This window comes from Botrytis fragariae (assembly GCF_013461495.1).
Source record: "Botrytis fragariae strain BVB16 chromosome Unknown tig00000000, whole genome shotgun sequence".
Classification (NCBI taxonomy): Eukaryota; Fungi; Ascomycota; class Leotiomycetes; order Helotiales; family Sclerotiniaceae; genus Botrytis; species Botrytis fragariae.
This window is the reverse complement of record NW_023500986.1, coordinates 94507-113573: the sequence shown is the minus strand read 5'-3', so window position 1 is coordinate 113573 and position 19067 is coordinate 94507. Positions and strand designations below refer to the sequence as shown.

Below are 19067 nucleotides of genomic sequence, written 5' to 3'. Positions count from 1 at the left end.
TTGCACGGTGGAACAGGAATAGCCGCTTACATGTCCTGTCGTAGTAGACCCATTTGAGTCAATCTTTCTAGTCCTCGCATGCCCGACTATAGCTGTCAAAAAATCTGCAGGGCTCGAAATCAACCTTAGATGGCCGATCACGTTTGTGTTTGTCTCTCAACTCTTTCTCCTTGGACGAACTTTTTTGTGTTGTTTTGGCAGATTCACAGGAATCTTCCTCCTTTACATTACCGGAATCGTCATCACCAACTGTTTCCAGCTTGTTTGTATTCGGATTCAAGTGCCTGGTATTGTTCAAAGTTACACAGTATCACTACCTCTTCATCGTTGGTTGATACCGAGAGAAAATTCCCCCTAGGTTTCTCTCCGTTCTCCTTACTCCTCCCCGTGCTCATCTCATGCGTTTCACCAAGTGCCATTTCAATATCGTTCACTCTTTCCTTGTGATTTTCGATTGTTCCGGGTACCTCTCCTGATCAATTTTAGCATTTGCGTTCTTCCGCTCTTCTCTCCTCGTCTTTTCAATACTATCTGTCGCAGTGTACGTTGGGCCACCACTCAAATAATCCAAATTACACCTGACGAACATAACATGCGGATCTACGAAGCCATAATAGAGTTCGAAGAATTTTATTGCGTTGGGCATCTGCAATATATCTCTCCATCACTCAAGTTTACAACCACTACTAATCTCGCGTGGCATAACATGATGCCTGGTGATAGCTGGCTGACACCAGTGCTGTTGTGGGCCATAAGAAAGTGTAGTAGGTTGGTAACCGTCGGTAAAGGGACAGACCCGATAAGATTAACGCAGTACTCGCAAAGTGCCTTTGCTAAGGCAACATCTCCACAGCCTAATTCTGTCAGTATCGCTGACAAATTTGAAGATATGCTTGTTTAATCTTGAATTCATGACATACTACAAGAGGAATGCGTATGCATGTAGACAATAGAAACTTTTTCACATTCACCATCCATATCATTGTTCCGGTTTGCAGCCAGACCTTTGATCCAGAGACTCAAACCTCCTGATAAACGGAGCATCTTACGCAAAAGAAACGGAAGATTAAAGCGCCAGTTGTTCGCATTTTGTGTAGGCTAAAGAATTTTGTTCTAGATGTAAAATTTCCGGTAGCTTTTGGGCAATTCTGCTTGAACGTGTTCTCAGCGGGAGATTTGTTCTTCAATAAAGTAGCTGGTTCCTGACTTGGACGTATGATTCTGATCATTGCGTGCTGATTGAATATGTCAAATATGCTTCATACGAGAATGTTAAGAATGCGCCGCGGCATCCCTCGAAGTACGGATTTAGTGACGGTAAGAAGTGGATGAGTGGCATAATTTGAGAAATGAAATAGGATTTATAAGTAAAAGTTAATGAGCACAAGGCGCATTGATTTGTGAAATATATCCCCAGCAAGGAGGGGACTTCTTGGTGAAGATACTGTGAAGAAAAGAGATATTGCATTTCAATCAGTCGTTTCATGATCTGTCGATTCATGAAAGTTTAGTGAATATCAGAAGGCAAGTGACCATCTTGAAATACAGATGAAGTAGATGACTTGCGCATAGTCCTCCAAAACTTAATTTTGGGGAGATGAGTGAAAATGGAGAGAACATCATGTGGCAGGATGTTCGGCCCAGAGTTGGACGAATCTGTTCCCAAGGGATGGCAACTGCTTCAACAATGTGTTTAATTTGAGCTTTTCTATATCCACAACATTAAATTTAGCTAATGTGTAGATTGACAGTTGTTGAAAACATCATAGGCCGTGAAAACTTATGAACTTTCGAGTTTTTCCATGACACTAGTGGCAAAATGCCAGGACTGCCATTCTCCATCAGGTAGTTTACCCCTCAAGGGCAATCTTCCACCTTCCAAATTTCCCATACCTAAAGTTCGATAAACCCCTTCCTTGATCCCGATTATTCCCCATCTCACGACAAATTCCTCTGCGCGGCTCACAGAGAACTGAAGCGACAGCAATTCTTGCAATTCTGCGGATTCAATAGGACGCTTTTTCGCAAGTTCAAAAAGACGTGCAACTGTTCGAGGATAAATTGCGGCAAGCCCATCAATCGCACCGGCCGCGCCAAATTGTACAATAGGGCCAAGCTGTTGGCCGAACCCACTGAATACGCGGAAGTTATCGTGATCGATATCTGGCGTCAAGGAGACTTGCAGATGGTGTGAAACATTTCCATGGGACATCTTGCAACCGACGATATTGGGATGAGCAGCGAGCTCCGTGTAAGTCTCGAGACTTATTGTGATGTTGTTTGTAACTCCAGGATAATGATAGCTGCGGAGGTAGCCAATTAGATCTTTATGAAAACACGAGAGAGAGATGGATATTACATTAAGATTGGAATAGGACTAGCATCTGCCACAATCTTGTACCATTCTTTAATGTTTTCTTGGTTCGCAGCAGGACCGAAATAGCCAGGTGCAAGCACAAGACCCCACTGTGCTCCAGCTTCCTTTGCATCGGCCAACCATTCTAATGCTTCATTTAAAGAGTTCGTTAGAACGCCTGCCATAATTGGGTACTTTGAGAAGCCTGCGGAGGTAAGTCCATTTCGAACACCAGCTATCAATTCGGATCGTTCGAGGCGTGAAAGATGAATGGCTTCTCCTGTACTTCCAAGAAGCACAAGTCCACGTATCCCATTCTTCGCAAGGTGAATACTGTGTTGAACTTGGGTTGAAACATCTACTGCTGCTTGATCTGTAGAAAGAGGTGTTGTTGATGGCTTAAAGAAGGTCGGGACGGGAACAAAAACTCCCTCGGGAGGTACTTCACTTTGATTAGTCATCACTACGTGATTGCACGTCTCAGAGCTTCACTTCAAGAAATTCCTTAACAAACTTGAGCTGAATGTATGAGAGATGCGCCTCCATTTTATCAGAGATTCAATATCATACTGATTCATCTTATTAATCGTATCATTCGATTATGATCAGGTGCGGAAGTGCACATGTTCTTTATCCACCAATGCCTACGGAAAAGCATACCCGGGCTACCTGCCTACGGATAAGTCAAAAAGACATCATTGATGCAGTATTGATGCATCCACAGTAGCTCTGATTTCCCTTTAAAATCTCGAGTATCTGCCAATGTGTCATTAAACAATACTGACAGATATTCTCGCGGTTTCATTTCATCATGGCCCTCAATCGCTCTGTCAAGTTGAACTCAGGATACAGCATTCCAGTGGTTGGTTTAGGGACGTGGCAGTCAAAACCAAATGAAGTAAAGAAGGCTGTTGCACATGCACTAAAAACAGGATATCGCCATATCGATGCAGCGGCTGTATACGGGAACGAAACGGAAGTCGGAGAAGGAATCAAAGCATCAGGGGTAGACAGGAAAGATATATTTGTGAGCACTGACACGTTACTTCTTTACTAATTACGTGCTGATTGAAACATGTTTAGGTTACGGGCAAACTATGGAATACAGATCACAAGCCTGAAGATGTGGAAGCCGCGCTCGATTTATCTTTACGAGACCTTCAGACTGATTATCTTGACCTTTATCTGATCCACTGGCCAGTTGCGTTCCCGCAGTCCAAGGAAAGATTCCCGGTTGACCCCAAAACAGAGGAAATCATTGTAGTCGATGTTCCAATCAAAGACACGTGGGCAGCTTTGGAAGACCTTGTCAAAAAGGGAAAGATTAGAAGTATCGGGGTTAGCAACTTCACCAGAGAAAAAGTCGAAACTCTGTTAGAAACTGCCAAAATTCCGCCGGCTGTCAATCAGATTGAAGCACACCCTTATTTGCAACAACCGGAGTTGTTGAATTGGCACAAGTCCCAGAATATTGCAGTGGCCGCCTACAGTCCACTTGGGAACAATATATACAACTTGCCAAGAGGCGTAGATGACCCCACTGTGATTTCCCTCGCCAAAAGCTTGGGAAAGCAGCCAGCGCAACTACTTATCAGTTGGGCTGTCCAGAGAGGCACTATTGTTCTTCCAAAATCCGTTACGCCAGAGCGTATAAACGATAATTTCCAAGGTTAGTGATACCTCTATACTCAGCATCCACAAGTTTGGTAAGCTGATTCCATCGCTAGACTTTGAACTGCCAGATGATGCATTCCAGAAGATATGTTCTTTGGACCGAAACCATCGATACAATTTTCCAGCACGGCTTGGAGTGGATATTTTTGGCGAGGTCAGCCCAGAAAGTTTGAGAAAGAGTGTCGAAGATTGGAAAGAATCTCAAAGGAAGTTGCGCGCCACATGAATACTATGCTAGTTATCGTTGAATAGTAAAATTAAACATCTTAATTTGCCAGGTCCCTGCAATAAAACTCCTCGCTCATGACCGGATTTCAAATTTGTGGATGCAATACTTACCCGGGATCATCAGATCTACTGCATCCTTACCCCACCCTACTTCCGGCCTTCGGGTCTTCGGAATCAGACAGCTATTCATCTGAGACCACATATAGTTCTGACTTGCACGCCCACAGTTACACATTTATCACAGATTTCATTATGCCGGAGATAGCATCTATCGAATACTTTCGTGTACCACCTCGATGGCTCTTTGTAAAAATCACAGACAAAGGTGGCAATGTAGGTTGGGGCGAAGCCTCTCTTGAGGGCCATACCCAAGCCGTTGAGGGTTGTTTAGACGCTTATATCGCGAGATACACGGGCATGGAAGCTGAGTATGTGGACTTAAGGTGTCGTATTAGTACAACTAATAACTAGTTGTAGTGATATTGAACATATATGGCAAATGTCTTGGAGAAGTGGATTCTATCGTGGAGGCCCGGTTCTCATGAGCGCATTATCCGGAATCGATATTGCTTTGTGGGATTTGAAAGGTATGCTTCATCAATCTACTTAAGTACCTGAGCTGATTCTTTCTCCAGCTAGAAGATTAAATGTACCCATTTATCAGTTACTTGGTGGAAAAGTCAGGGACAAGATTAAAGTATACGCCTGGATTGGTGGAGATAGACCTTCTGATATTGCCGGCCAAGCGTATGTTATCCCCAACCTCTACGGACAGAAGTTAATAAGAGTAGTCAGGCTAGAAAAGACCAAGGGTTTACAGCAGTCAAAATGAATGGTACAGAAGATCTGGGATGGTTTGACTCGCCATCTGCCCTGGATAGCTGTATAGAACGAGTGAAAGCTGTCAAAGAGCTTGGAATGGATGTTGGAGTTGACTTTCATGGTAGAGTTCATAAGCCGATGGCCAAGCAGCTAGCAAAGGCTCTGGAACCACATCGACCAATGTTCTTGGAAGAGCCACTACTTTCAGAACACATTGGTGGCATCAAAGATCTTTCGCAACTGACAAGTACCCCAATTGCCCTGGGTGAACGTCTCCATAGTCGATGGGATATTCGACCATTCCTTGAAGCTGGTGCTATTGATATTTTACAGCCAGACATTAGTCATTGTGGTGGGATCAGTGAGATGAAACGTATCGCCACTATGGCCGAGACTTATGACGTTGCTCTCGCGCCGCACTGCCCTTTAGGACCTATTGCTCTCGCAGCCAATATTCAGATCGCGGCGGCTTGCTCAAATCATGTCATTCAAGAAATGAGCTTGGGTATCCATTACAACGTTGGCGGGCAAGACCTTACGAGTTACACAACCAATCCAGAGGTCTGGAAGGTAACCGGCGGTTATATTGATTTGATGAAGGGACCAGGACTTGGCATAAATATTGACGAGGAGCAAGTACGTAGACTTTCTCAAGGAGCGGAGCCTTGGGTGAGCCCGGGGTTCATTGGCCCAGGCGGTGAGATTAGAGAATGGTAAAATAGCTCAAAATATGACATTTCAATTCCTCCACCCAATAATTCTTCATTGTTCTGCAGATATTGAAAAAATGGGCATTTCCGTATGTACGCTCGGGAAAGGTGAGGAGCAATATCTGCTAGCGACTAATCCTGAAATTGCCGCTTGGGCCCAAAAGTGGGAGACCCGAAACCCCCTGTCATTTGCTTTAGCCGGAAAGCTTAACTTCCCCGCACCACCAGCTTTCAAATATCCGGACCAAGGACAATTCTATGAACCATTATCCTGCAGACCCCTTCGGAAGCATTCTTCTATGTTTCGGATCTGAGAAGGTTGGCACCACGAAAATCATAATGGCGGAAGCTCGACAACCACACACTTCGTTGAATTCTCCGTCAACAGCTGAGGTAGCTCATCCAAGGGACGAGAGCACAGGCACTCGACCGGCGCCCGCAGCAAAAAGACGGAAAAGGGATGAGACTGAGAGAATACGTGTAAGTCGAGCTTGCGATCGTTGTAAGAGGTAAGATGGTGAAACCCTACATTTTGCGGAAAAGACATCTCACAAATGCATTTCAAAGAAAAAAGACAAGATGCAGCGGAAATCAACCTTGCAATCTCTGTACAACTGCTGGTTTGATCTGTGAGTTTACAGCAGCCTATAGGCGTGGGAGAATACCTCCGATAACGACAGAGAAAGAACAACTTGAACATCTCGGAGGCATTTCTAAAAATGCCGAAAGTTCTACTAGTGTTGAACATGAACACGTGATTGAAGCTGCCAAACCTTTCCCAGATCATCACAGTGCGTTCCATAGTCAATTGAGCGGAGATTTTACCAGTATCCCACATGATGTAGCTATAGCTGCATCAACACTGGCCCGGCTCCAGCCTACTATCGCTGAGAACTCGAACCCAATTTCGAGAATGCAATCATCTCGGAACTCACCAGAGCCTCCGCAGACTGACCTCCAGGGACACTACGTGGGTCCTTCCTCTGGGGCCTCTTTTCTATTGAGAGTACAGAAGAAGTTACACCGAGAGATCACACTCTCCCAAGATTCATCAATATTCACATTTGGGGATGCTCCCCTACCAGAATTTGACCCTTCCTTTTTCGTGCTTCCCCCAAAATCCGACGCCGAGAATCTTGTTGCAAGATACTTTGATTTTGCAGTTCCGACCCATCGCTTTCTACATCGCCCAACTATTGAACTCTGGGTACATGAATTTTACGATAATCTGGGAACTTTCCAACGGAAAAGCGGCGCCAAAGGACGAACGGCTCTTTTATTTATGGTTTTTGCTCAAGCAAGAGATTACATGCCAGGCGTTGGCAAACAGAATGACATTGATACGAGGTAAATACTGCGAGATGCCCAATGATTAAGAATTAAATTTTTCACGAGAGACTTCCGGCTATTTAATTGGCCAAATCACTGTCGATTGCACTCAAATATTGGATGTTTCTGGTCATCAAATTATGGTGGAGCATAGGTAGCTTTCATATCCAGCCTGATACTTCGAGAACTTGTATACTTTGAAATTGAATCAATTATCATCATGTTATTTTGCCGAAGCTAATAATACTGTAGTTCCCGATACTTCCACGCCGCTGATCGTCAACTGACATCTGAAACTGGAGGAGTGCTTTTAACTAGTGTTCAAGCTCGGCTGTGTCAATGCTTCTATCTCTTATCACAGTCGAGGGTCAACCATTGTTGGAGCTTATTCGGAACAACGGCTCATCTGATCCTCGCTCTTGGTATCCATCGCAAGAGACGTCTAGAGTCCCACAATAATGTGGATATGATTGAACTAGAATGCAGAAAGCGAGTTTTTTGGTGTGCATACACACTGGACAATTATCTAAGTGCAGCTCTCGGAAGACCTCGAACCTTTCACGATGATGATATAGATCAAGTGAGCCATTCCTATTTCAGGCTAACGATCGCGATTGCCCAATAAGATTCTAAGACCTCAATTTAGGAACTCCCAAGTTGTGTAAATGACTCTGATCTTACTTCAAGACATGTTCACGTCAATAAGTCTAGAGCCCAGTCTATCATGATGGCACCTATCGCGCATGGAATGTAAGCGTAAGAATCTCGATTTTGTGTTTACAAGCTCACTCCTCTACAGGCTGTCCCAGATAATCAGTCATATTCTTCGCGATCTCTATTCCATTCGTCCACCATCCTCCACTATTCGTCTTTCTCTAGCAGATCAGTATTGCAAAAATCTCCAAGAGTGGCGGACAAAGTTTACTGGGTTTCTAGATGCTAAGGGTGTAGATACGTCTCTATTGATACCTCTATTCCAACGTCAAAGAAATGTCCTGAATCTCTCATATTGGCATGCACTGATCTTAGTTCATCGGCCCTTCTTATTGCGAGATTTTGCCAGTCTTCATAAAAGAAACTCGTACCATTCTAGAGAAACTTCAACCGGCAACTCTGTGGACAAAAATGTCTTTAATTGTTTACAGGCTGCAATGGAAATCACTAACATCGTTAATCATTTGACGGAAGCCGGGCAACTGTACCAAGCATTTTGGGTAAGTGCCATTCCTGATAAATATATACAGCAATACCCTGACTCGACTAGTTCACTCATTATTTCGCATTCTGTGCGGTAGTTGTGCTATACGTATACACGATACAACACCGCTATCATCCTCGAGAGGAATATATCAAATACTTTGAAGCTGCTGTTCGCTGTCATTCCCAGATTTCGTCAAAAGCCAAAAATGAATCGTTGGCACAAAGGTATAGTGTAGTGCTGGAAGAACTTAGACTAGAAGCCATCACATACCCCCAAGGACAAGGATTAAACCACGGATCTCATGCTACCCAGACCGAGAGCGGTTCCCATCCAAACCGTGAAAGTCTTGTCACCGCACCGAATGCGATACACGAATATGAGAATGGCGGAATTGCAGTAGCACGTTCAATTGACGGAGCTGATGGCGATTATGTCGAGTCAAGTCCTTCTGTGACTATGGATCCTCTCACTGGCTGGGGCCAATTTGATTCTTTGGTACGTTCTTATATAGAGTCTTAATTGAAACTATGCTTACTTAATAGGTTACTGGTGGAGTAGGTGGCTTTGACTTTATCTTTACAGGAGATCAAAATGATCAATGGGACACGGGAATGGGTAATAATTCCGGATATTAGTTCATCATCACGCTTCTTATTCGCTTCCCCACTCCAAGAATAATCCGTGATTTGTTATTTTCCTAGTTCCGGATCTCGGATATGCACCTGGGGCACGGATGCTTGTGTAGGCTATGCTGTGCAGCTTAATACCCTTCCAAGGAAAAATATTCCTCCAGTCATATATAGCGCTTTGATACATCCGGGCAGGAGGCCTCATCAAACAGAGAACACACACGTCTGCATGTCATTCTTTGTGTCCCTTTACAATTCAGACAATTCAGAACCATGTCGGCCATAGTCGAGACTAGAGCATTTACAGCACCACATGAGAGGTTAGAAAATTCGTCTCAACCCGCAAAGACTATACCTAGTCGGCTTCTATACACTGTCGACGACTTGATTTACAATCGAAGTCAGACTATTCCAGATGTCCCTCTATTAGCATATCCCGGTAGCCTGAAGGGAAGATCGGACTATGTTCATTACACGGCGAGGGATCTTGATCGATTTGCTGACCATGGTGCAAATACATACTCTTCACTTGGTCTCATTCCCAGTGTTAGTATGCAACTTAACTGTTAGGTATTCATTCTAATAGTAACACAGTCATCAAAAAGTCCGGTTGCAGAAGTCGTTGCGCTTTTAGCACCGTCAAATCTTGATTACGTCGCTACCATCTTTGCCTTATCACGCCTGGGTTTCGCAGTTCTGTTGCTTTCTAATCGATTGGCACCAGAAGCATACGTTTCTCTTCTGGAAAAGACAAAATGTAAGCGAATTGTCATTTCAGATAATCACCACGGCGTTATCAAATTGATTCAAGTTGAGCTGGAAATATCTCAGTATCCCTTGCTGAGACAGTCTCAATATGATATCAAAGCTCCGTTGACCCCACGATTTCCTCGATCTGTAGGAACTGCCTTGGATTCAACGCGTAATTCATTCATAATCCATTCATCGGGTTCAACAGGGCTTCCAAAACCAATATTTCAAACACATGCGGCTTGTCTCTCCAACTACTCCAATAGTTTCGGTTACCGGGCATTTTTGACATTGCCTCTGTATCATAACCACGGATTATCGTCATTCTTTAGAGCGATCCACTCAGCAAAGGAGATTTCTATGTTCAATGCCAACCTTCCATTGACGGGAAAGAATTTGATCGAAGGAATGGCTGCAGTAAAACCTGAAAGTTTTCATGGTGTACCTTACGCTTTGAAGCTACTCGCGGAGTCCGAAAGTGGAATCGAAGCTCTGAGAAGATGCAGATTAGTCTTGTTTGGGGGAAGTAGCTGTCCGGATGATCTTGGAGACCGCTTGACACAAGCTGGAGTTTATTTAGTTGGTCATTACGGCGCGTAAGTTTCAGGAACTTCATCAGTAACGATAAATTCTGACCGAGCATGCAGTACCGAGATAGGGCAGCTCATGACTTCCTTTCGTCCGCGAGAAGATACAGCATGGAACTATGTCAGACCTTTACCATCATGTGTACCATACATTCAAATGGTGCAACAATCAGAGAACACATTCGAATGTGTGGTATTAGATGGTTTACCGTCAAAAGTCACCTCAAATTCTCAAGATCCTCCAAATTCGTTCAAAACGAGTGATTTGTTCACCCCTCATCCTTCAATTCCAAATGCATGGAAATATCTTGGACGATTAGATGATCGTGTTACGCTCGTCAATGGCGAAAAAGTCCTCCCAATCACATACGAGCATCAGATCAGAGAGCACGAATTGGTAAGAGAAGCGTGCGTGTTTGGCGTTGGCAGAGCATTTCCTGGTTTAATCGTTGTTCCAAGCGAGAAAGCAACCAGCATAGGTAAAAAAGCTTTGTTAGAAAAGCTTTGGCCAGTGGTAGTTGCTGCAAACTCAAGAGTGGAGAAATTCAGTCAGATTTCGAAGGAAATGGTTCATATTCTAAACGTTGGTGTTGATTATCCCTGCACAGATAAAGGAACCATGATTCGACCTGCTTTCTACAAAAAATTCGAAGATCTCATAGATTCTATGTATCAGAGCTTTGAGACACCACTAGATTCTTTGAAAGGTACTCTCCAGTTGAGTAGAGAACAGTTAGAAGACTTCCTACTCGGTGTCTTCGCAGAACGAATTGGGATCCAGCACCTCGAAAGAGATGCTGATTTCTTCGAGGCAGGCGTTGATAGTTTGCAAGCAATTGCAGTTCGAGGTATCATTTTGCGCGAGTTGGATCTGGCTTCTGCAGTACCGAGTCAGAATGTGGTTTTTGAGTTTCCAAGTGTGCAAGACTTAGCGGAACACTTGGATTCTCTTCGAAAAGGCGAGGTATCAGAGCAGAAGGATGAGATCAAAATAATGGAGGAATTGATTCAAAAATACTCTCATTTTGAACAACATGTCCCAGGCTCGAGGATCGTGGAAGGGGAAACTATTGTAAGTAATGAGTTCAAGAGTTTATTGTTACCTACTAACCTTTTGCCGAAGATTTTGACTGGTGCTACCGGCTCACTTGGGGCTCATGTTCTCTCTCAGCTCGTAGGGAAAAACTTCGTCAAAGCAATATATTGTCTTGTCCGAGCTAGGGATCGACGTCAAGCAGAGGAAAGAGTCAGAAATACACTTTCAGCCAAGAAATTATCGCCAAAATCATTCTCAAAGATTCATTGTCTTCCATCAGATCTCAGCAACACAAATCTTGGCCTCGAAGCCACCGTAATTCAAGCCTTGCGAGATGACCTTACGACAGTGATTCATTGTGCCTGGGCTGTAAACTTTAATCTGGGCGTCCAAAGCTTTGAGTCGCATCACATCAAAGGAACCGTGAACCTCTTGAATTTGTGCCTCACTGTCCGCACGCCCTTTCCGGCGAAGTTATTTTTCTGTTCTTCCATATCAGCGGCAGCAGGTACTCCTTTGCCTGCGACAATTGAGGAAACATACATTACGAATCTGAATTATGCTCAAAATATGGGATACGCTCGGTCAAAGTTAGTCACAGAAACGTTGATCGGAGAAGCTGCGAGACAGACTGGAATGCTGGCAAAGGTTTTGAGAGTTGGTCAAATTGTTGGAGATACAATTGAAGGGCTGTGGAATAGTACAGAGGCCATCTCACTGATGATAAGAAGTGCTACAACGCTTCATGCTTTGCCGGCTCTAGATGAGGTGAGAATCACCACAGTGTACACTTTTGATGCCAGTACTAACTATACATAGACACCTTCCTGGTTACCTGTTGATATTGTTGCAAAAGCTGTTCTGGAGATCGCTGGCCTTGAGAACGATTCACCAGAAGTATCTATGCATGAACCGGACTCAAAAGACATTGTCTACCATGTACAAAATTCACACACTTTCTCCTGGACCAATGACCTCCTTCCTGCTTTACAAGCAGCGGGATTAGAGTTTGATATTGTCAATCAAAGAGAATGGATAAAGCTACTCAGGGAGAGCGAACAAGATCCGGACAAGAACCCAACGATAAAACTTTTGGATTTCTTCACTGAAAAATATGATAATGACAAACCTGGTCGACAGGGACTTGTCTTCAAAACGGACAAGACAGGTTCAAAGTCCGTGGCTATTAAGAATGGTTGCGACATTGTGGGGAGTGGGCTGGTCAAGAAATTTATCGATAGCTGGAGAAAGGAGTGGTGATCACTTTGATGTACGCTTGTTGTATTCACCGCTTTTAGGGTTGCTCTATTTAGTACAATATTCTCAATGTCTTTGATTGTAAGCAACTCGTATTAGCCGTTCTCATTCGTGCTCTGTGTAACGCTGTTATCTCTCGAAACACCCTTTTTGCTGTTCTCGTGCTGTGACCGTACCATTGAAATGAGAGGAGCTTATCAATTGAGATTAAATCAAAGGGCCAAGCGCAATCTGGTAAATGTCAGGGTAGGATTGCGTTGTTCACGTCACATTGCCAGCCATTCTAAAGCTTCATCTAAAATCCGGAAATATCACCAACAGTGGTTGTTTCACATCCCCGCATTATGCCGTTGACATTTCCGGCTGTGTACTCGCTACACACTTTTCTCATCCTCAGCTTCATCCGTTTGTATGGATCCAAGATAGCAGCTCAGGGTATCCAATATTCCGGGCTATAGTCCAACAATTTCAGAGTGTGAATGTCTAAAAGCAGTTGGAATTTGGAAATAGTTTAACGTTCCAATCAAATTCAATATCTTAGATGCTTTGAATGTTATAATTGGTTTGGGGATTCAGCAATCTTTATTGTTGGATTGCAGTCCAGACTATTGAACATTCTGTAGTAGCCGACCGGATATGTATATGTGATTCATGTTTGAACGGCTGCATACCCGTATGCAGATCTTTAGCAGTACCACGTGCCTTTCGAACGTTTATGCTATCGAGTATTTACGAGTATAAGTGATGGCAAGGTTGCAACGTCCTTTTCCGTGAGCCGTGGGGTAACGCGGGGGAAGTGAGGGGCCCCGCATACCGCATTTTGAGCTGTATGTCCCCATGTATCATTTCTTTATAGCTGCAATAGCTTTCATCAATATCATGAGTTCTCAAGCTATCTTTTACTTAGATCTTACCTTGTATATCCAGTAAGAGTTACTTTCCAAATTCGAATATAATTTTAAAAGCTTGTGCCAATTTCTAGATCAAGAACATCATTCCCTATCAATCGCGAATACCGCAAGAATCACATCATATGAGCTATGGCACCCCTAGGCGCTTCAACAACTGATACGGACACCGACACTAAGATCAACTCTAACGAAGTCGAGTTCGTAGAATATGTCTCCTCAACGCCCGCGAAATCTGGTCGTGCTCCAGCCTACGTACGCAATCTTACACCAGAAGATCGTAAGAGGATTGAAACTTCACTGAGGCGAAAAGTCGACACGAGATTACTTCCTATGATTGTTCTGATTTATGTTATGAACTACCTGGACCGTAACAATATTGCTGCTGCAAAATTGGCTGGACTAGAAACAGATTTAAATCTGACAGGAGATCAGTTTCAGACTTCTGTTAGTATTTTGTTTGTGGGATATTTGCTGATGCAAGGTAATTCCTAGCACCCAGAAACAAGCAAGATCATGAAGTATTGCTGACGAGGACATGATTAGTGCCATCTAATCTACTTCTTAACAAGCTTGGCAAACCGTCCCTCTATCTTCCTGGATGTATGGTAGTTTGGGGGTTATCTCGGGGGCTACAGCCGGGTGTCAAACTTATGGTGGTCTACTCGCCTGTCGATTCATTCTTGGTTTTGTTGAGGCGGCTTACTTTGTAAGTCATACTGTTCACTACACCTAACATTGTACTATCTTCTAATCATTATTTAGCCCGGTTGCCTGTATTACCTTTCTGCTTGGTACACACGTAAAGAACTTGTTAAAAGAACGGCTCTTTTATACTCAGGATCTCTACTTTCGGGTGCATTCTCAGGGTTGATTACTGCAGGTATAACAAATGGGTTGAATGGCGCCAGAGGTCTCAGTGCTTGGAGGTGGCTTTTTATCGTCGAGGGCGCGATTACAGTTCGTACTCATAACCTGGCTCCGCAATTTTCGAAATTCATGTTCACTAACAAATACAGGTTTTCATAGCGCTGTTTGCTTTTTTCATCCTGCCCGATCTTCCACGTACAACAAGCTGGCTATCCGAAGACGAGAAAGAACTCGCAGCCTGGAGATTAGAAGAAGATATCGGACAAGATGACTGGGTTGATAGTAAGCAACAAACATTTTTACACGGCGCCAAACTTGCTGCGAAAGATCCGAAAGCATGGCTTCTTCTCGCCACTATCTATGGATTTACATCAGCGGGCACCGTCACCACTCTGTTCCATCAGTTGTTAAAGGGCTTGGCAGGAGCAATATTGAAACACTTCTCTTGACAACACCCCCATATCTAATTGCTGTTATTGCCATTCTTTGTAATGCATGGCATGCAGATGCAAGTGGTGAAAGGTATCTACACATTGCTGGACCTCCGGTTTTGGCTTTCATCAGTTTTGCCATTGCAGCTGGCACGACTAAGTTTGCACCGAGGTACTTGGCCATGTGCCTCATGGTGGGAGCGAACTATTCGGGATACGTTGTTGCACTTAGTTGGATTTCAAATGGTATGTTGGATAATGGCTCCATGTTAGTTACAAAGACTAACGTAATGGTACATAGTACTTCCTCGACCTCCATCTAAGCGTGCAGCTGCTCTCGCCGGTATCAATGCGTTGAGTAACGTGGCTCAAATTTATTCACCATACCTTTATCCTAGTAAGCTCTCATTACCCCTGGAGCTGCATTTATATTGGCAAATTATCGTTCTAACCTCTCACAGGCAGCGATGCACCTCGTTATGCGAAAGCAATGTATGTCAACCTTTCAATGTCAGTGGTATCGATTGTTTTTGCAACAATACTCCGATTTCATTTGATTGGGTTGAATAAGAAGTTAGATAGAGGGGAAATTGTAGAGGGAGTTAACAGTAGAGCTGCCCCAGGAAGGAGTGTTGAAGAGGGCGAGGGAGAAGAGGTTGCTGTTGATAGAGGATTTAGATTTCTATACTAGATATCTTATAGGATATCATTTAGGGAACAGAGTGTTCAATAGTCCGTATTGCAGTTCAAGAATGAAGATTCTTAAATCCCTAAACTAATTAGAATATTTAAATCAATTGGGATATTGAATTTGATTAGAATATAGAAATCTTTTCGAATTTTTGATTGCTTTTATTAAGTATTCAAAATCTTATATCATTGAGCTACAGTTCGGACTATTGGATGCCTGATGAAGAAATAGGTGTTTGAGGAATTTGTTGTTTATAGCCAATGATCTCAATGAGACAGTGCCAAGTATAAGTATAGACTTGACGACAGGTAGATAAAGACATCGTTCCTTCTCAAACTATAATACCTTCAGCAAACTCGGCAAAGTTCCACAATAGCCCACTGCAATTCACTCAATCCTTCCTAGATTCTTAAGTTTATGATCAAGTATTCAAAAAACAATACCGATTCCATCAAACATGCCAAACATGAAAACCCCGGTGACGCGTAAGTTAATCCGACTACTACCTATAAGAAATATAAGGATTCTGATCTGACAATATCATACAGAATGGTTAGCGTGTCGATCTTATATTCTTCTGAGAAATCAGATTATTATGACCGTCGAAAGTTGTGGGTTCAAGTCCCACCCGGAGTACTATATTTTTGCTGTTCTGTTTATTTGTTTCTTCTTTTCTCTTTCAAATTTGAAAATTTAGAAAGGTAAGGTAGTGTTGGTGGTGGAAATACCGGTCAACATATCGCGGGAGATAATGGCTCGCAAACATGAAATTTGCACCCTAGCCCAGTCCTTTTGTAACTCATATTGAAGGAGAAACAATGGTATTGCTGCATCTATCTCGAATCATTGCATGTTCTTATCCTACAAGGGGCGGTGTTCTCGAATGTTCTTATGCGATGTTGTGAAGAGCCCTAGAGAGCTTTCAGCTCATTTAAAGTGATCATAAAATTGTGGAGGAATGCTCTGACTCGCCATTAGGGAAAAACTTATAAAATTCTCATTTGTGATAATCTAGAACTGTGAAACATCCAGCAACATTGCCAATTCCTACCTAGCCGGCCATTCCATTAAAATCCATCTACTTTGAAACACTTACTAGCACGGCTATCGATGACATAACTTTATTTTGAGCATTTTTCAAAGATGACGAATTGTTGAATAATCGGTAATTTCAACGGTCTAACAGTTACTTGACTCCTGTAGAATGAAATAAAATCATTCGTATCAAGACAAAATCCCCCGACCTCGAACTGACGGAAAATGATGAACTGGGAATTAATCACAACAACTAGACTCGCTGCTATCCGAGTCGTAAGTCATCCTTGGGCAAAGTTAGTTTACATCTTCAGTCAAGGTAATTCTTCTCGAACTTACTTTTTCCTTGTGAATATACCTTTCATTTTTTGCCATAACCCACGAGCTCCTTTGCCCTGGGCACATAAATCACTGGAATAGCTAGGTGGATGATGCGATCGAAAGCAATTTGGAGCGGGTGCAAGTACCCTATCCACAATAACATGTACCGGTGCATTCGGTGTTAGTGCCGGAAATCTTGGCTTGGGGGGGCCAGGAATTGGCCACATTGACATGGAGATCTCCCATCCAGGCTGGACATGATCTTGCCAGAGTTGAGGGAGGATGACTTCTCCAGCCGGATTCATAATATCGTAATGTCCTTCGCTAACATGTGGGCCGATGATTTCGACATGGAGAAATGCTGCTTTAATGAGTTCTGAGATCCCCTGAGAATGTTAATTAATTTGACAGAAAACAGGAGGAGCTTAATTCTACTTACTGCCCAGGTCTCACATCGGTGATAAGGGAAGCTGAAGCGTCTCCCGACTGCATCTTTAAGCTTGATTGGGTTTCTAGTGTCTTTCTTCTCACTTAACAAACTAGAATTTGCCTCTGCCTGGCGTGATAGAACATTTTCAAGTCGTGTGATAAGTCGTTCTTCCTGGGACGACTCTAGCTGCTGAATAACATTTTCAAGTTTTGAAAGCAATCCATTGGGATGATTTTTGTCACTCTCTGCTGTATTGGAGCCTGCGATAAATCCTGGATTGTCAGGTGCTGCTATCGTTAAACTTGCATCAACTTCCTGAATCGTCGCAGCTGCATCTACTATTATTTCATGAGAAATTGAGGTGGTTGGCTGATTTACCGGCGCCGTTGGCGGTGTCTCATTACTTGCTACAGATACATCACCATGATTAGTGTAGGCAGGTGGAGGTAGCGACGATTGGGTTGACTCTGGCATTGTGAAGTGTGTAAAATGCTTGATGTATGTAGACCTTTTATATTGGTATGCAAGAATGAATGAGTTGGATGGGTTTTCACAATGTTCTTTGATAACTTCTTATACTTATTTGAATTGGAAAGAAAAATGTCGAAACGATCTCGTGATAATCAAAAATTTGAACTGGGCATTTGGGGCATTTGTACTCGGTGGCCAATGAAGGTTGCCGAAATGCTTGAGGCTTTCTTTGTCAAGTGACGCGTGTCAGATTGACAAGGCTGCAGGCAAGCAGCTCAAAATTGTGTGAATTCGCCCATTTCGATCAATGACTGCGTTTTGTGACGAAAAAAGGAAAAAGTGACCGCAGATATGCAGATTACAAAGTTGCCCCGTTTGTTAATCTACCAGGTCGTAACTCTTGGACTTTTTGATTTAGGGCATTCTTTCTCAGGGGCCGGGAAAAAAATTACCGGACCTCCCATGATACAATTGTGTAAGAATGACGCCTCGATTATTGGTTCCTCATATATGTGTAATTGGCCTTTTGCAGGATCTTAGGCTGTAACCAAGTCAATTGTGAACAAGTATGGCGGCAAACAAGGGCACTGCAGGTGGGAAAAGCCCAAGAAAATAAGTTAAAATTTATCTGCAACTTACATTGGAAACTGACTAACCAACTAAAAGACGTGGTCTCAACGAGCTAGTGGAAACGATAGAAAATATACTGCTCTAGATATACTCGGTTTCTGTACCTCCTTATTCTGCCAAAGTGCCTTCAGCTGTAGGATAACACGAGAATCACAACTTTACAATCCATGTTTAAAAACGTTGCCAACGATGTCAACTTATGGGTTGAAATTCCTCTTGAAGGTCATTGATCTTTGTTACATCAGCCGGCTCTTGACCCAGATCTACCACGAAGAAAGGAATAACAATACAATTACAACCAAACCAAGTTTCTCCCTCTCCAAGATTTCGAAATTTTTCGCATTAAACTCGTCAATTACCATCAGTAAGCAATCGCGGGGTGTCCGCAAGTCGCGATGAAGAATAGTAGTTCGCTAGGAAGGATGATAGGAACCACGAAATCGAAATTCAAAGGGAAATCCTACAGGAGAACCGAGAAATAAATAAATAAATAAAGCCATAGCATTGAGTGAGTGGATGAAACCTAACATCTTAACAACTTTGAGCACGTGTCGAGGGCCCGGAGGTGCATATGAATAGGAAGGTTGACATACCAGGTGGTCGCAAAGGTAAGATCTCTACCGCACCTAAAGTGTCAGCACACAATGTTTTCAAATTTTTTGAAGTATTCAAGCCATAAAGCCTATCACTCGATGGTATAA

General features: G+C 43.1%; 6 protein-coding genes across 6 annotated transcripts; 3 read left to right on the top strand and 3 right to left on the bottom strand.

Moving 5' to 3' along the window:
• Positions 1–242: 242 nt before the first annotated feature.
• Bfra_006233 (uncharacterized protein) lies at positions 243–1144 on the bottom strand (the record flags this gene model as incomplete). Its single annotated transcript, XM_037336607.1, has 3 exons — positions 921–1144; positions 669–872; positions 243–472 (listed from the first exon to the last, which is right to left on the bottom strand). The coding sequence occupies exons 1-3, from the start codon at positions 1042–1044 to the stop codon at positions 243–245; spliced, it is 558 nt and encodes a 185-aa protein (XP_037197973.1). The 5' UTR covers positions 1045–1144.
• A 636-nt stretch (positions 1145–1780) lies between these two features.
• Bfra_006232 (putative dihydrodipicolinate synthetase family protein) lies at positions 1781–2817 on the bottom strand (the record flags this gene model as incomplete). The annotated part of the gene is made up of 2 exons (XM_037336606.1): positions 1781–2303; positions 2360–2817. 2 exons carry the CDS (start codon positions 2815–2817, stop codon positions 1781–1783), a joined length of 981 nt encoding a protein of 326 aa, XP_037197972.1.
• A 350-nt stretch (positions 2818–3167) lies between these two features.
• Bfra_006231 (putative mandelate racemase muconate lactonizing protein) lies at positions 3168–6104 on the top strand (the record flags this gene model as incomplete). Its single annotated transcript, XM_037336605.1, has 7 exons — positions 3168–3383; positions 3440–4025; positions 4383–4686; positions 4736–4845; positions 4894–5005; positions 5050–5777; positions 5920–6104. 7 exons carry the CDS (start codon positions 3168–3170, stop codon positions 6102–6104), a joined length of 2241 nt encoding a protein of 746 aa, XP_037197971.1.
• A 25-nt stretch (positions 6105–6129) lies between these two features.
• Bfra_006230 (putative nrps-like enzyme protein) lies at positions 6130–12582 on the top strand (the record flags this gene model as incomplete). The annotated part of the gene is made up of 12 exons (XM_037336604.1): positions 6130–6270; positions 6365–7137; positions 7372–7699; positions 7766–7869; positions 7919–8333; positions 8384–8815; positions 8863–8935; positions 9236–9495; positions 9544–10295; positions 10347–11358; positions 11410–12090; positions 12142–12582. The coding sequence occupies 12 exons, from the start codon at positions 6130–6132 to the stop codon at positions 12580–12582; spliced, it is 5412 nt and encodes a 1803-aa protein (XP_037197970.1).
• Positions 12583–13619: 1037 nt separating this feature from the next.
• Bfra_006229 (putative mfs transporter protein) lies at positions 13620–15968 on the top strand (the record flags this gene model as incomplete). Its single annotated transcript, XM_037336603.1, is given in 8 exon segments — positions 13620–13971; positions 14060–14196; positions 14253–14447; positions 14507–14763; positions 14781–15034; positions 15090–15185; positions 15250–15449; positions 15885–15968. 8 exon segments carry the CDS (start codon positions 13620–13622, stop codon positions 15966–15968), a joined length of 1575 nt encoding a protein of 524 aa, XP_037197969.1.
• Positions 15969–16754: 786 nt separating this feature from the next.
• On the bottom strand, positions 16755–17739 carry Bfra_006228 (putative tpr repeat protein oca3 protein; the record flags this gene model as incomplete). The annotated part of the gene is made up of 3 exons (XM_037336602.1): positions 16755–16800; positions 16854–17221; positions 17275–17739. The coding sequence occupies 3 exons, from the start codon at positions 17737–17739 to the stop codon at positions 16755–16757; spliced, it is 879 nt and encodes a 292-aa protein (XP_037197968.1).
• Between the last annotated feature and the right edge of the window lie 1328 nt (positions 17740–19067).